The 16,042-nt window shown below is 34.4% G+C and overlaps 2 protein-coding genes across 2 annotated transcripts in view; one reads left to right on the forward strand and one right to left on the reverse strand.

Annotated features, from left to right (window-relative positions):
- The window catches only part of LOC119067877 (band 4.1-like protein 4), an 84,920-nt gene extending 84,335 nt beyond the window's left edge, over positions 1-585 (forward strand). The window contains exon 18 of the mRNA XM_037171146.1: positions 158-585. Within this exon, the coding sequence (XP_037027041.1) occupies positions 158-167 (10 nt within the window). The 3' untranslated portion in view covers positions 168-585. The remainder of the gene's footprint in view (positions 1-157) is intronic.
- Positions 586-3,204: 2,619 nt separating this feature from the next.
- LOC119067936 (pickpocket protein 28-like) lies at positions 3,205-15,460 on the reverse strand. The gene is made up of 11 exons (XM_037171251.1): positions 15,447-15,460; positions 14,587-14,793; positions 13,746-13,929; positions 11,870-12,021; positions 10,138-10,259; positions 9,553-9,641; positions 5,311-5,460; positions 5,029-5,245; positions 3,669-3,840; positions 3,478-3,587; positions 3,205-3,359 (listed from the first exon to the last, which is right to left on the reverse strand). Exons 1-11 carry the CDS (start codon positions 15,458-15,460, stop codon positions 3,205-3,207), a joined length of 1,572 nt encoding a protein of 523 aa, XP_037027146.1.
- Positions 15,461-16,042: the final 582 nt, after the last annotated feature.

Here is a 16,042-nt window from a genome sequence, read left to right on the forward strand (position 1 = left end):
TTCAATAGAGCAAGATGAAACGGAAATGTATTTTTTTATGATAACGAAATTGCCTATTCTCCCTTTTTGTAGGACATAATTAAAATATTTTTAATTAAAACAAAATATTAACACAAAAATAAATATTTAAAATCCCATTTTTTTATTTAATTTTCAGACCACAATAGTGGGCGAAATGAGCACTGAACTGTAGCACTACCTCCTACCCCGATTTTATTTTAATTCCATAGTTCTTTCATAATTTGAACTTCAATATTGTGATGCAATTATTAATATAGCAAACGAAAAATCTTTTTTTTTATTATTATTTTCATTTGACATTTTTTTATTATTATTATTTTGATGATAAAAAAAACTGAATTTAAATGTGTACGACATTGTTCTCTCTTATAAATTATTAATTCTATAAATATATATATAAAGATGTGTACTGAGTGTGTATACATATTCATTTTCCTTTTGTTTTTTGTGTTTTTTTCCTAAGAATTTTTGCATTTTTTATGTATATTTGATATAATTGTATAACAAAACAAAGTGAATATTTATCGTTCCAGATAAAGTTCTATAGCATGAAATAATTTAGCAAAAGAGAAAAAAAATAAAATAAAATAAAAACAAAAATATACAGACAGATAAACCCTCGGAATATTTCATAGAGAAAACTACTCAAGAGACGAAGAACAAAAAACAAAAAAACACTGAATTGCTGAAACGTAAAAAATGGAGATGTAAGAGATTTTTTTTCTTAAATGTGAAATAGAATAATAATCTTATTTTAATAAACCGCATGGAACACCTTTGAAATAAAAAAGTAACATCAAGTGATTGTATAAAAAAAAAATCAATTCATTCCGTACGGCATATAGTGTTTTTTCCTTTTGTAAATTTAATAATTTATGTGAACACAAGTTGATATTTTTCAATAATTTCTTAAAAATAAACGAAAGTAATATAAACGAAACGAAAAAAAAAATGTTTTCCTTTGCTCTCCATCTCTCTATCCATACACATGCAACGACAAAATGGTAATTGTATTCAAATTGGAAAATTTGCAAAATCTGAAAATGTGAGTGAAATTGGTAATGAACGAGATTCGGTTTTCAATATTCGCTGTCGAATTGCGGTGAATTGAACTGAAACAAAAATACTACCGATCTGTACAGCATGAACCATATGAACAGTTATACTTATTTTGGAGATAAATGTGAAATCGATCGATTCGGAAAGGCGAAAATGCGGAAAAGAAATTCGAATGCTTATAATTTCTCAGTGGGAAGAAAATCCTACACATAAAGTTGGAATGTCGTTTTAAAAACGCTATCGCCTACATTCCCTACACAGAGAATGCCTTTATTTCAAACAGCTTTAAGATGTTGGTAATGAAAGCTTTGTATCGTTTAGGACTAAATGGACTAAATCAAGAAGTGTGTCACCCCTCATTTGTCTGTACAACTTAATTCCATTAAAATCTAATATTTGTGCTTTGGATTACATTAAATTCTCAAAAGTATACGAAACACCGTACATATTCGGCGTTATTCTTCGAAATTACTGATACTGTTTAATTTAACTAATTATATTCGTACCAACATAAACAAAATCATATCTTATTCATGCTTATACTTTATACCCCCATGTTAAACGATGAATAATAGCCGTAAGCTGTCATATATAACAGAGCGCTTTTACAAAATTACATCGGATTAATGTATCCACAATTAATATGCTGGCAGATAAAAGAAACAAAAAAAAAACTCAAAGTCGAGCAAAACAACTATTCCGTATATTGAATATATGAACTTTTCTCTGTCAAAATTCCCATTGTTAACTTGCACAATAATAAAAGTTCGTAAAAGTGAAGTAAAGCGATCTATGTTTTCATTTGTTTAAATTTTCCAACTAATCAAAACAAGTCCAATGTAATAACGACCATGCAAAATTATTGTTACATCGTTTCAAAGGCAGATATGGCCCAGAGAACTTTTAGTCGACAGCATAATTATTGTGGATAAATTTTCGGAAAATTACTTAAGGCATAGTTTTACTCAAATTGACGCTAATCGAATCATTTTACAGTCTAATGAACTGAAGTGTCGCTGTTTACAAAATGCAATACGGTTCAAATTATCATGATAATACACGTTCCACTGACCGGCCATGGCCAATTAATATAATTCGCTGAGCAGCTACATAACCAAATCTACAATTTCTGCTGTTTGCTCTATCTTTGCTGTGTCTGACACCGGCTGCATATAGTTTGATTGGGCACACACAGAGATGAAATAATCTCGTTTGCTATTGATCGGTAATTCTATTTTATAAAAGGTTAATAATTTCACTTGCATGTGATTGGAAAATTAGGTATGAATCTATCAAAATTCCAATTAGTTTTGCATATCGTTTTCGGATTCGAGATACATGGTATTATGCTCGGGTGAATGGAAACCAGGAGAAATTTATAGATGGTTCGTCAATCACCATATCACAGCAAACACAATTTCCCCTAACTAATATATTTATGCTAATAACAAACAAAAGAATAAATTGTGGAAAAATGTAATTTCCGCTATCAGTTTAGTTATTCGTAATACGGAAGGTGTGTGTGTGTGTTTCGTGTATTAGGGATGGTAAGTTCCGATTGATATGATGTTATGAACATTTTCAAATAGATTATTATAAAATGCAGAATTGGCGTTAATACTGTCTGGCTGATGTTGTTCGTGAGCATATCAATTTTATTTAGTTATAATCAAAAACCGCTTATCATCTAAATATTTATTTTGACCGATCCCAATCTACAGAATAAAATAAAAAACCAAAATTTATGTGCAGATAAAATCCAAATAAATTGACTTTCAGTATTAGCCTACGCTTAGTAAGGGCCTATTTTTGAGAATTTTAATTCCGACAATTCCGAAAATATTGAAAAAGTTCCAAAAAGGACTTTTCAGAATTTTTAAAATTTGTTTCAATTTTTTGTAATTTTTCAGATTTTTATGAATTTTTCCAGAATTTGCCCGTAATTTTTATGAATTCTGCGAATTTAAATATCCAAAAATAAGCCCTGCAGCCTTGTGTGTTTGTGCTTGTATCTATAATTATACATATTTATATGGAGTGTACGGCTCTATTGTTTTTTTTGGGGGGTGGTGTACTTAAAGTACATAATTTTCATTACATTAATTAATTGAAAATGATCCCCTTCTACGGCATAATTTTCAATGTTTCATCACGCCTCGTTGATTTTGTATACCAATTAGATACCTCGATTACGATTCTCCTCACTATAAAATACATTATTTCCACCAAACTTATCAAAGAAAAGCCTGTTATAACACCGCAAATGCCGCCAAGATTACCTTTTGAATTGTCAATTTAAGTGAAAATGGCATTTTAGGCAATTAATTTAATGGCATTTTATATGAGAAAGTGAATGTAATATTTTGTGTTACAGAAAATTCAATTTAATTAACTTACTTATGATTTCGAACCATTGGACCGCTGGCGCCTGTTTATACAGCCATGTTTCCGGTTGACCATGATAGATTCGTATCACTGCAACGTCTGATACATTGACAATGTTGCGTCTAAAAAAAAACGGCACATGACAGTAATTTTAATGCTGTGTTTATAGCAGTAGTAACCGCTATCTGGATGGTGTAATTTACAAAATTGTATTGCTGTTTTTCGGTGGGACGAGTAATGGAAGCGCAGTTGATTTAACATTGTATATGGTTTCGGAACAAGTGGCCAAACATTGTGGACAGTATAAACCGTCTTCGATGTCTTTCTCCAAACCGGGAAATTTTTCCAAAGTTAACAGGAAAGTTGCCCACTTTGCTGTAAATATTTTCATATAAAACGGGTGCCGTTTCAAATTTAAAATATCAATTGTAAAGCATTCGGACCAGGTCAGGTACCCCTTGATCATTTGGTTATGACTTGACCTGCACTGAAAAAATTGGAATTGGAAAATTCAATGTAAAATGAATGTCAGTGAAAAACTGGCTGGTCGAGTCACGACAGGTCATTCTTTTTCAGGTAAATACAGGTTTCAGGTTAAATCAGGTCATAAGTTCAACAATTAGGAGTCAGATATTTTGAGTCAGTTTTCAGGTTGACATGAACTGTTCCGAGCCCTACTTGTTTTCTACTATCATGCCCAACCAACGCACTTCAATGAGTGGTACTCTAAATAGGGTACTGAAACTGGACAGTGTATCGAACAAATTTTGGCACTGTAAAAAAAACTGGAAATTTTTACATACAAATTAGATCTCTACTTGGTAACTGTCATTAATACCACCTTTGCTTGAAGTGCGTTGGCCCATCATATTTCTATTATTTCCAAAAGGAACAGGTTAATTTAACAGTGTAAAACACACCTGGCGAAATACAAAGTTCCAAGTCTATTCGCTTGTTGAAAACCGCTTGAAAAAATATGAAAAATTGTCGTGGTCGATCTTGCCAGTTAAAGTTCATAAAACTTCGAAGAACAGGAAAAAATGGTTGAGTAAATCAACGAATTTTTTTATTTAAATCAATCGAATTAGACCGTCTGGTCTGATTCAGGCGATTATATGTCGTCGAAAATCATTCGATTAAATGAAGCGAAAACGAAGAAAATTATTTTAAAATTTAGAAAATGAATGCGAAAGTAAAATACATCGCGACAGTATGCGCCATTTTCTCCATCAAATTTTATTATATTACCCGAATAACATATTCTAAAGCAACCCAAAATCCGGTAAAATCACAGTATATATACAGCCAGCAAACGCAAATCGATGAAAAACGATTGAGAAAACCGTTTTAATATTTCCTTTGTTCTACAATCATTTCCGGATATAAAATTCACATTTGCTGATTCCCATTCCGAAGTGCATTATTCTCGGTTCTTTCTCATCATAATCGTTGCAATATACCTTTACTGTCATTCTATACCGCCCGCACTCAACTTATTTCATAAGTTCAATCACATTTTCGGGTCACGTTTCTCAATGTGTGGCTAGTTTATTTTGATCATACCTCTGTAGTGTGTCAAGCAGGACGAGTGCTGTAACGTGCATTTATGTGCCAGTTGCAAGTTCGAAAAATCATTTTTCTTTTCAATCACCGGCACAAAAAATGGAACGCAATTACACAGTGAGTGAATGCTGGCTATACGACAGCCAACGACACAATCGCTTCTTTTATAGTTCTGTCCGAATGTTTCTGGCCGTTCATTTGAAAATAAGCAAGATCTCTGCAATTGTATATTATCATTTCGATTCTGTGAAAATCAATTTATTATTGAAATATTAAACGAACCGTTTCCGGTGCAAATCTCCGTGACTCATCATTGGTTATAAATGTTATAGAATCAATTCGTATAAAAGCTTCCGTTCCGACCTCAACCAACTTTTCAGACACACCGCCGGAGGGCACATCAGGATATTCAAGTGGATTGAATATTTGAACCTGAATGGGAAATGATTTTTTTTTTCTTTTACATAATGCATATACATACGAGAGTTGTAGCAATAACGTATTCAAAACAATATAAAACTCAATTTTCTCTACAGGTGCAGAAAATGATGTTACATTCGTTTTGTGCTGATAAATTATTTAAAAAGATATTTTCGACTTTGATTATCTAACACACACATCGCCTTGTTTGGTATTCTGTGAAAATAAAATTATTTCCAGTTGAAGTGCGTAGCGTTTGAAGATTGTGTATAATGGGATGGTCGTTGAATATTCTTAGAATTAGTTAATATTTTTGTATGCTAGCTAAGAGGACCGAAAGTAAAGCTGTCAATTCGCGGGGCGAAAGCTTTACCTAGGTGAAATAATAGCAGTGAAAAAGTGCTATTATTTCACCGTCTGTAGATAAAATTGCGTATTCACCTCTGTCCAAATGTTTATTTAGACACTTCGGGTTATATCATTCGCCTTCGGCTCATGCAATAACTCCCCAAGTGTCTAAATAAACATGTGGACAGAGGTGAATAATCTACTATTATCCACCTTCGGCTTAGGATCGCAACCACCCAGTCGTCTAAATAAGCATTGAGAGGTGAATAATCTCCAAATGTACACCGATAACTGCAAGCGGATTACTTGTGTGTGTAGTGGATCTAACGCCGATAGAAATTCTAACCTTTCGCACGAGAAATACACATCAGTAGGCAAAATAGCATTTCTTACAACTTCTAGCGTTTTTGTAAGCTTCAAGATATTTAATTCAGTTCGCTGCTAATAAATATGATTAGGTTTCTCGGAAGCGAAATTCTTTTTTTGTTGAAATAAAATATATCCGATGGTCTTCCAGAGGAGAAGAATCGGAGAGGCTTCAGCAAAAAACGATGAAAAAAAGGTAGATTTGGTCTTTGTTTTGCTAGAATTGTTTAGTGACGCTACGCATTAGTTATATAACAATGTGTTTCGAATTAGCCATCCTTCGATTGTTTTTATATCGTCGTGAGTTGAGCATTCCAATTTCTCCTTGTCGTGAACACATAATTTTTTTTCCGTGCGTGGCGTGAATAACCGTTATATACGAAACAAACACATCAATTTGTTGAATGATTTTTCAAAACCAAAACAAAGTGACAAAAGAGAGTTGAGAAAATAAACATTTTCTTACCTCAACTGTCATCAAATATCTTGGTTCCACTGTCAACGTTGCTAACGACTGGATGAAGAACTGAAAACCCGAACGGTGCATGCTAGTAGGTGTTCGTATGCATTGAAACACCTCTTCAGAAGCAATCTACTAAATATTACCACGAAGTATCGGCTATATAAAACTCTGGTTAGGAGTGTTGTTACTTATGCCTGCGAAACCTTTACTTTTACAGTAAATCAAGAAAACAGGCTGAGGTGTTTCGAAAGAAAAATTCAACGCTCTATCTGTCGACCAGTCAAAGTGGCGAATCAGAACAAATAGCGAGCTCATGGAAATTTTTGATGCCGAAAGCATTGTTAGTGTCATCAAAGTGGCACGACTAAGATGGGCGGGTCAAGTGATCCGCATGAACGATGATAGAGTGGCAAAGATAGTTTTTGTGAGCCAATTTGACGGCACTAGGTTCAGAGGCCGCCCAAAGAAAAGGTGGATTGACTGCGTGGAAGAGGACCTACGTGAGCTGGGTATTCGCAATTGGAAAGTTGTTGCCGAGGATCGTCAAAGATGGCGAAATACTGTAGTGGAGCAAAAGCCCGCTTGGGTTAAAAATGGCTGTTAAGTAAGTAAGTAAGTAACTGTCATCAGAGAGAACAAAACGCCATCTTCTCACAGCATTTGAGTGGAGAATAGTTATTCACGTATCGATTGAGGAGGCCGAAGGAGTTACGTATTAAGTTTTCTATGCTTCCTACTGCGGGACGAAAGAAAAAAATGTAAGCCCACGGGCCGAAAGTGACAGATATGTAAGCCAAAAGGGCGAAAGCGAAGCATATAAAATAAAGTTATTCACGCCTCACGGTGTTTACCTCGAAAAAAGGTGGAAATTCATTTTCTCGGTTGACTTCCCTCGAAATGTAATTTTTCGTGAGAGAATCTTCATAAATTACATCAAAAGAACGTTAGCAATTGGCGTAGAAAATGTTTTTGCCGAAAATAGTATTTCTAACCAAAAATAATTAAATAGACATGGCTGCAGCTTTGCGGAGCCGCATACCACGACCACGATATATTAATTTCACCTTCATTTTGTTAATGATTCGCTAGAAGTGTACATGTGAAAAGGTTTAAATAATATCCAAGAGATTCGTCCTTTCTTTGCCACTGTCCCCATAGGCCTGATGAGAAAGTGAACAGTAGCAGTAATCATTCACTTATCAATTTCCACGGCTTATTTGCAAAGCTTCGTTCTAGAATAAAGCTAATTTGCTAGCATATAGTAAGCTTTAACAGACACTTTGTGTAGTTACCTACTCGATGAACGAATGTTCCCAATGAAATTTAAAAATTTCTTTTCAGTGCTTGTGGACGTTAAGTATGAAATTAATACAAAGCCATGTCAAGGTAAGCAAACAAATGATGGAAACATTATACATATACACATGTGTATGTGAGGATATGGTTATACGGGACGTATCTATACGAAAACCCAGATTATTATCTGTTCCACAAACAAACATTCAAAGCGATCACTAACGGTACCTAATAAGAGGATTTCAAGTTAAACCAAACGTTGGGATTTCCTAAAACTACACCACATAGCCATTTGTGAAATAGTTGTAATACGGGTAACGTTGGTCGTTGTTGTTGCTACTTTCCACATGGGTACGAATGCGAATGTTATATTCTACATTTTGATAATACAACACAATTATACACAACCAACTTTAGATCTCCGAATGGGAAACTTTAATCTGTGTTACGAGAAATTAATATCACCAGTTTTGACAAAAAATTTTCCAATTACATCAACATGTAATTTTGAGGGTTTTCATGGAGTATTATAATATGAATTTAGTTACTCTTTCACCGAAACTATTCTGGCTTTTAAGGATATTACATTCTCGATGAGTTTAGTTTGGATTAGATTAGATTGTTTAACACACAAAGTTCTCGTATTCGCTCGGTATACACGCTTACACATTCGGCAGTCGTACACTTGTCTCATGCTACACATCGATGAAATAATCGTCGATAAATTCAGATTATCTACTGATTATTGAGGCTATAATGGTTTTGAAGTATACCGCACAATAAAAATGCAATTAAATGACATGAAAAGGAGCAGCAAAGCGGAGATTTGGCATGACAAAGTAAACAACTTTGGGATATATTAAGATAGCAGATTTTATTGCGGTGATAAATAGATGTGGGTGATTGTCGTTTGTAACTTTTACCACATGGGTCTCGATGTGTCAAAGCCACAATTGCTACTGGCTTTGCTACTGTTTTTGAATCCATTCAAATTTTCCTAAATCGTACAAGTAATATCAACCGAATTTGTGTCTTTTACCACTTACACGCGCGTACATGAGACTATGAAGTCCCTGCAAAGAGGTATCAACAGCGTGTTTAGATGAGTGGACGAGTTGGTAAAACAGACGAGGCAGACTTAGACACAAATTCGGTTGACATTAACTGTGTGTCATTGAAGATTTTATCTAGATTTTTGTATTGCTGTGTTTGGTGACGAATAATGGCTTATCCTTGTACCAGGCGAATATTATTGTGCTTTGCTTCGCTCAGTCTCCATTCTTCCCAATTTAAGCATTCTGTGTGTTTCTTAAAGTGTGTGGTATCACCACCCGTTGATTTACATGCACTGGGACTAAGTGCCACTTGAATTGAAAATATGTGAATTCAAACGAAATAATCGATAGGAAGTCCCAACATTACTCTCTTTACATAGGAAGCACTGCTAACCGTTACTTTTTTCATTTAAACTTTCCAAATTAAAACAAAACGATCTTATCACTTAACTTTGCTGGATGACAAAGTCATACATTAGTCTGCGTCAGTTGACTTTATTTCCCAAGAGCCATAACTTGTTCATAACATTTATACAACATTCATAACATTGTAAAACAGAACTCAACTTCACTTACGAAAAATGATTTCTTTGTGAAATTAGAAGATATTATTTTATAAACATCCTGTTTATTAATATGCACTCGGGCTTTCAACGCACACATTCCTGTATCGCTACATATTATATTGAAAATGTGATACCCAACTAACAAGTCTACCTTACACAGTCTTGGGTGAGCTCTATTTTATACTATACACACAAAAAATGACGGCGAGGCGTACCGTGTAGTATATACGTGTTATATAGTATAGACAGACACCGAACGAAGATGCATACATGCGACAGAGAAATGAAAATAAAGAACGAAATCACACGTACACATACTTTATAGCTTTATGCAATAAGCTTGGAAGAAGAGTCATAAGCATAAATTTCTCCTTTTACCTTCTACCCACATAGAAGCGCAACATTATTTACTCAACCAACAAAATTTACAGCAAAAAACATTTTACACATTTTAGTATCAAAAGCAACAAAACATATATACATTGTGTGTGTTATGATTTATATTTTAAGTAAATGGGCAAAAGATACTCTCGTCTATGTCTATAATGTCTATCTATATATACACCATAGGTTATGGTTTTTGTTTTGTATATACTTACAATGAAACCTTTAAAACTGAAAAGCGGGTAATGGTAATCATGCACTGAACCATCTACAAGCAAAATTAGTCCCGAATCAGGTCCCGTTTCTTCAATAAAATATGAATCTCCTTTCAGCCTACAGGGAACGATTCCATAATGTTATTTAACCGGAGAAAAAAGGCAATGTTTTTATTGTATTTTATAAATAAAATTATCTTGTCTTTTAATTGAGACCTATATCTCCGTATAAAATCGCATATATATAAAATGTGTAACCACAATATATACTATCTTATACATTATGTAGTATGCACGAAGGCATACTTCAGTTTACAATACCGGTAGTATAATTCATTTCAACAATTTGTTGTTTATGATGTGAATTATGTACTCTACAACGTCAGATATGTTTCTCTGCCACGTATAATCTATAATATAAAGTTTAAGGTTTGTTTGTGTGTTTGTTTGTTTCTTTGTAGGAGACCTGAAAATTGGCATACCGACTAATGAGGAAATATTAGAAAGAACGCGTGAAATTTGTTTCACTTTAATGCGTTATTCACGCCGTAAGTGTGCCTAAAATTTGAATTTTGAGTGAACGATTCGATGAAAAAGTGAACTGAAATAGTTATTTGTGTATCTGTTTTGGACGATTGTTTTTAGGCAATTTCGCGAGTTGTAGCCCGAACGAAGTGAGGGCTACATGCGAAAGTGCCTAAAATCAATCGTCCAAAACAGATACTCAAAAACATTTTCATGTAAGGGTTCGAAAACCCGAAAAAAATCTCGAAACTCCCTCATTTTCGGCCCCGACACATGAAAAATACATTTTTATGCCAAATACTGCGAAAGTTTGTATTTTCGGTCCTCAAATGGTGACCGAAAGTTAAAAAATTCAGGCCTTGGGCCGAAAGTAATTGTCACTGTCATCATTTTACTTTCGCCCCGTGGGCTTGCGTATTTGCGGGCCGAAAGTAAATGTCACTGTCATCATTTTACTTTCGGTCCTCATATGTCTCGAAAACACATGTTCACATGATTGAAAGTACGCATTGAGTGTAGTGTTGTGTTGACGATAGCCAAATGTTTTGTGAGCAAGTGAATGTATGTTTACAGTAATTTCATTTGTTAAATTGTTTTTATTTTTATACCCCCTGGACCCCCGCGCTTTTCGGCATTTTGATGTTTCTACAGCAAATTTTGTTGATAACTCAACAGTTTAATTAAAATTATGTTTTGTTTCGGACCGAAAATACAAATCTTCCGCAGTATTTGGCATAAAAAATAGTATCCATCACTCGGGGCAAAAGTAAAAAAATTCAAATCGTCACACGTTTGAATTTTTTTACTTCCGCCCCTTGTTATGCAAAATACTATTCAACGCTTCTTTGTATGAAAATGACGCTACGTTAGAAAGACATCCGCACTTTCCATTTTGAATTTCGACCGCACTTATGGCGTGAATTTGACGTACTTTTTTTTTGCCTGTTTGTGTCATCGATGCGTGGAAACATTTGTGTAACACGTGAAATTTTTGACGCATGGAATGTTTTGTAACGCGTGAAAATATTTTTTGTGGAAAATTTATTTTCAAAGCGTGAAAATGTTTTTCAAAGAAAATTTTTATTTTGACTCGTAAAAATATTAAAATATTTTTACATTAAAATAATCCCGAGCAAAGCCGGGTACTACAGTGGTATATATGTTCTGTTTTTTGTTTTTTTTGTTTAGAGTTTTGGTACTTACGCTTGGCCGTAATCATAGCGTACATAATTAAACGTACAACAATATCCGTACTGGGTTAAGCGAAACTCGTTCATACTTTTCTTTATCATGCAGGGCAGTTCCACTCCTCTCCAGATACATCGTAAAAGCATATCCGAACATTCAGGTGAAAGCTATAAAATAAACAGAAAAAAGGATGTGTTTTTCTTATTTTATTTATTTTGTTTCGTTTTCTCTTGGCTTATAAATCTGTTTGAACGGTTCTTCTACGAAAACGTAATTTCTAGATCTAGATTTTATATGCAAAGGTAGATTTGTGCGGCTACATTCAATGTGAGAAGGATTGCATACAACTGTCGTCGTACACACAGAGTGAAGGGCCTATTTCTTGTGAAATTTTATGAAATTTATCAATTTTGTGAAATTGACAATCGTGGAATAGTGGATGAAGAGATAAGTGTTATCTGCTGTAGAAGTCATGAATTTCTCGAAATTCCAAGAACTTTACAAAGTATCACGAATTTTAGGGAACTTCACGAATTTCATTAAATAATCGTAAACCTTAGTGGCATATTTTGGCAAAGGTATTTAATCCCTGCATCCCCGGGAAATGAGTTATTGCTTCATTGACATGAGCCTTAAAGCTCATTTTCTGGGGCTTAGTGAGTAAAATAATGAAAGTATTTTTTTGGAACTTTGTATAAAAAGTTAAAGTATGAACAAATATTTCAAGGCAAGGCAAATTTTAGCAATGTAAAAAAATTGTAATTGATTTTGAGCAACAATTTTTGAACTATTTGCCTGCCATCACTCGAAGCTCTTTCGCTTGAATGTGTGGAAGTATTTTCAAATCGAATTTTCACCGTAGAGCCATGATGGCACATTTTTAGCCATACGTAGAAAATTGTAAGTAGACGACAAGATCTACATTTTTGTAAGCTTTGACCAATAATCACCCATCATGGCTTCACAATGAAAAGAATGCCTCGTTCAAATTATTAAGGCCTACGTTTCTTTCAAAACATTTAGTGATTTTCACCAACGAACTCTAACAAAATAGTACTCTATTTGGCAGCTGTCGACTATGCTCACTTTTGCTTGAGTTCGTTGTTTTTACGAAATTTAATCCATCTGAGCTGAGATCTGCATTGGCCAGGGCCGGACTGGCTACCAAAAGGCGCATTGGGCGAATCGGCTGAAAAAGGCTCAGAGGTGCCTAAATAAACTTTATTGGCCTCAGGAGCGCCAAAGGCAAAAAGCGCATCGGCTATCAACCGATCGCCCAGTATAGCCAGTACAGGCCTGGCATTGACCTGTCACATACGGCTATTTATCTGTTATCGATAACGACGACAAAAATAATGACAAGCTCTGGGTAATATGGTAAAATTCATGTTAAAATTGAAGTACAAGATTTGAAATAGATTAAAAATACTTTGATCGATGGAAGTAATAGACCCATAGTAATACTGATCATATCCTTGCCGTCTGTAACAGGTAGCTCACAAAACACGTCACACTATTTGTTACAAATAAAGAGTCAAAGTTAACCCAACGAATCGTTGGATCGTCTATTTTTGTTGAAGACATTCTTCAAACTGACTTTTCATCGTGACGCCATAACATCATTTTTTGGCCAAAGGATTAAAAACGTAAATCATGTCGTTTGCTACATTTTTATTCATTTGACTAAAATGTACCATCATCGATGTCTTGGCCAAAAACATGATAACGATTCTTGTAATCCCCCCTCGCAACGACGAGACATCATTTGCCCTAAAAGAAAGATCTAATTTCGAGTTTTGTGACATTCTGGAAATTTAGTGACGTTCGTGAAATAAAATATAAAAATAAGCCCTGAGTCACATAGTCACACACATTTTGATTTTTTTTTTACCTTTTTCATGAGGGTCGTTATATTGCTAAGGTTTAACGTGTCGTTTGATTCGAACATATCCAGATAGGTTTGAAATGCTATTGCCTCTGACTCGACTACCGCTTCGCTGTCATACAATTTTCCAAGTAACTTGACATTTTCCAAAAAATACGTTGCATTGAAACGGCTTTTATATTTGTCGGTTCTGAATTAAATTGTATATAACTGGTAAAAAAGGGTACTCCCGATTGGAGTTTGACAATGTTGTTAAAAGGGTGCTTTGAAACACTATTAGATTTATTATTTAACTTGGGTGGTGAGAGCACCAGGTCAAAATGATATTCGCAGTGTCTTATTTCATTTAGTTCGTTTTGTTCAGTTTTTGAAGAAGAAAAATAACATCAAAAGTGATGTTTATAAAGAGACATGTCATGTGGTTTTCTGATAAGTTAATAAAAGAATTCAAAGGTTTCGTTCTTGCCGTTGGCGACAGAAATTTCTTTCGGATTCCGGAATGTGGCTGAATGCTCGAAAAAAAGTGAAATGCTACAAGTTTTATGATCTGGTGTTTTGGCTTCGACAAGATTTCTTTTGCCAATACGATTGGAAATTTACGTTTTCATTTTCTGCCGTTTTTGCTAGGTACGCGCTCGGATGCGTTATGATGTATATTAAATCCCAGAATCTAGGTTTTCATTTGTTAGACAACATTTATGTTTTAACAATTACAATCCACAACAACTCCCAAATCAGAGAAACTGTTTCATTTCACTGGACTGCGAGGGTCGAATTCTCCAATTCAATATGTCTAATCAATTAACAAAGCGTTTCATAACACCCTTAATGGTCATTCAGATATTACAGCTGTTTAGACAATGTAACCGCTGCATTGTAAGATATTCGATTGTTGTTACAAATAGCTACACCAGGGAATGGAACTTCATTAATTGGATACAACGTATCGTACAAAGTGGTAACCATAGGATTAGTCGAATACATATGATAAGCGTGTACAAGTACGAACACAATTCCACCTGCTCCTGCAATATGTACCAGCACCCACAAAAAACTGTGGAGATGTTTTTCTTTTTTAAATAAATAAATTCTTTAACAGCCCCAAATCCAACATGAGCCACATACGTTTCCCAATTACTTATATTCGCATTTACCAGCCATCGATAACAATGTAACGTTGTATTGTACATTAAGTGTTGGAGTTCTTCCGAAAAAGAATTGCTTTTTTGTTCGGTTTTTGTTGGCGTTTTTATCCACCATTGATGGTTCTTGTTTCCTTTTGCCATTTTCAAAGCAATTTTCCGGGTTAAACCCTAATTAGAATTGAAATATATTGTTGATGGATGACCGAAAAAATCAATATTTGTATCACTCAACTCAACAGTTTTTTTTTTTACTCTCTCTGTATCTTCGCTTCTTATAGTCAACACACACTGTTTAGTAGAATGAAAATGTTATTTACTGTACTGTATGGAATTGGGAAACCCTTTTACATGAAAAGTAGATATAACACTGCAGGCAGGTCTATGCGAGAATTTAGGTTTTGATGGAAATCTATTAATTTTAATATCATATGGCTGTAGGTAATTTTGTGCGATTTGATTTCGAAGATATAAGTTGGGTGATTATCCTAATTGGAGATATTAGTTATATTTTCCGAAATGGACATTAGTCATTATCTGTAGACTTTCGGGCGTAATTATTTACTTTGGCTTAAGCATTTTTGCTGTGAAAATGTTGAGAGGGTTGTTGATGGTGTAAAGCCATCGATATGGTTGCGTATTAATATTTAATGAAAATTTACCGGTATTCGATGCAATGTGTATATTCGTGAAAGGGGAGACAGTATCGTAATCGACATATTATTTATGCGTTTTTACTGAGTACATTCAAGTATCCGGTGCAAACTGACGTGAAGTGATTTTTATTCAGTTGTATTTAACGATTTCGATTATAATTCATGCTGTCGTAATGGAAAAGGCCTTGAAAATGGAATAAATTCACTATAGCAATAGAGACGCGTGTTATTCGAGAGTCGAATAATGTAAAAACGATGTGGGGATCGGTTTCTATTTTAATACACCTACACCACATACAAAAAACCAAGCTCGTAAAGGTAGAATTATCTAGTGGAAATTTCCAGTGAAATCAGTTGCAACACTTGCAGATGAACCACGACCAGTACTTTCGAAGTGTAAATATTGTCCTTATTTCTATTCAAGAAACTTGTGAGAAATTTCTTTGACTGGTGATTATCGTGTTACTTCAAGGTGTCATGTAGAGCTCGACATTTAGTTTGGTTT

The sequence above is a fragment of the Bradysia coprophila genome (genome assembly GCF_014529535.1).
Source record: "Bradysia coprophila strain Holo2 chromosome X unlocalized genomic scaffold, BU_Bcop_v1 contig_130, whole genome shotgun sequence".
NCBI lineage: Eukaryota > Metazoa > Arthropoda > Insecta > Diptera > Sciaridae > Bradysia > Bradysia coprophila.

What these genes read in the sequence shown, in the direction of transcription:
- LOC119067936 (XM_037171251.1), bottom strand. An exon ending in CGCTATGATTACGGCCAAGC is followed by an intron (nt 10,260 to 11,869) that starts GTAAGTACCAAA and finishes CGTTCCCTGTAG; the next exon opens with GCTGAAAGGAGATTCATATT. An exon ending in GGAGATTTGCACCGGAAACG is followed by an intron (nt 5,246 to 5,310) that starts GTTCGTTTAATA and finishes ATACAATTGCAG; the next exon opens with AGATCTTGCTTATTTTCAAA.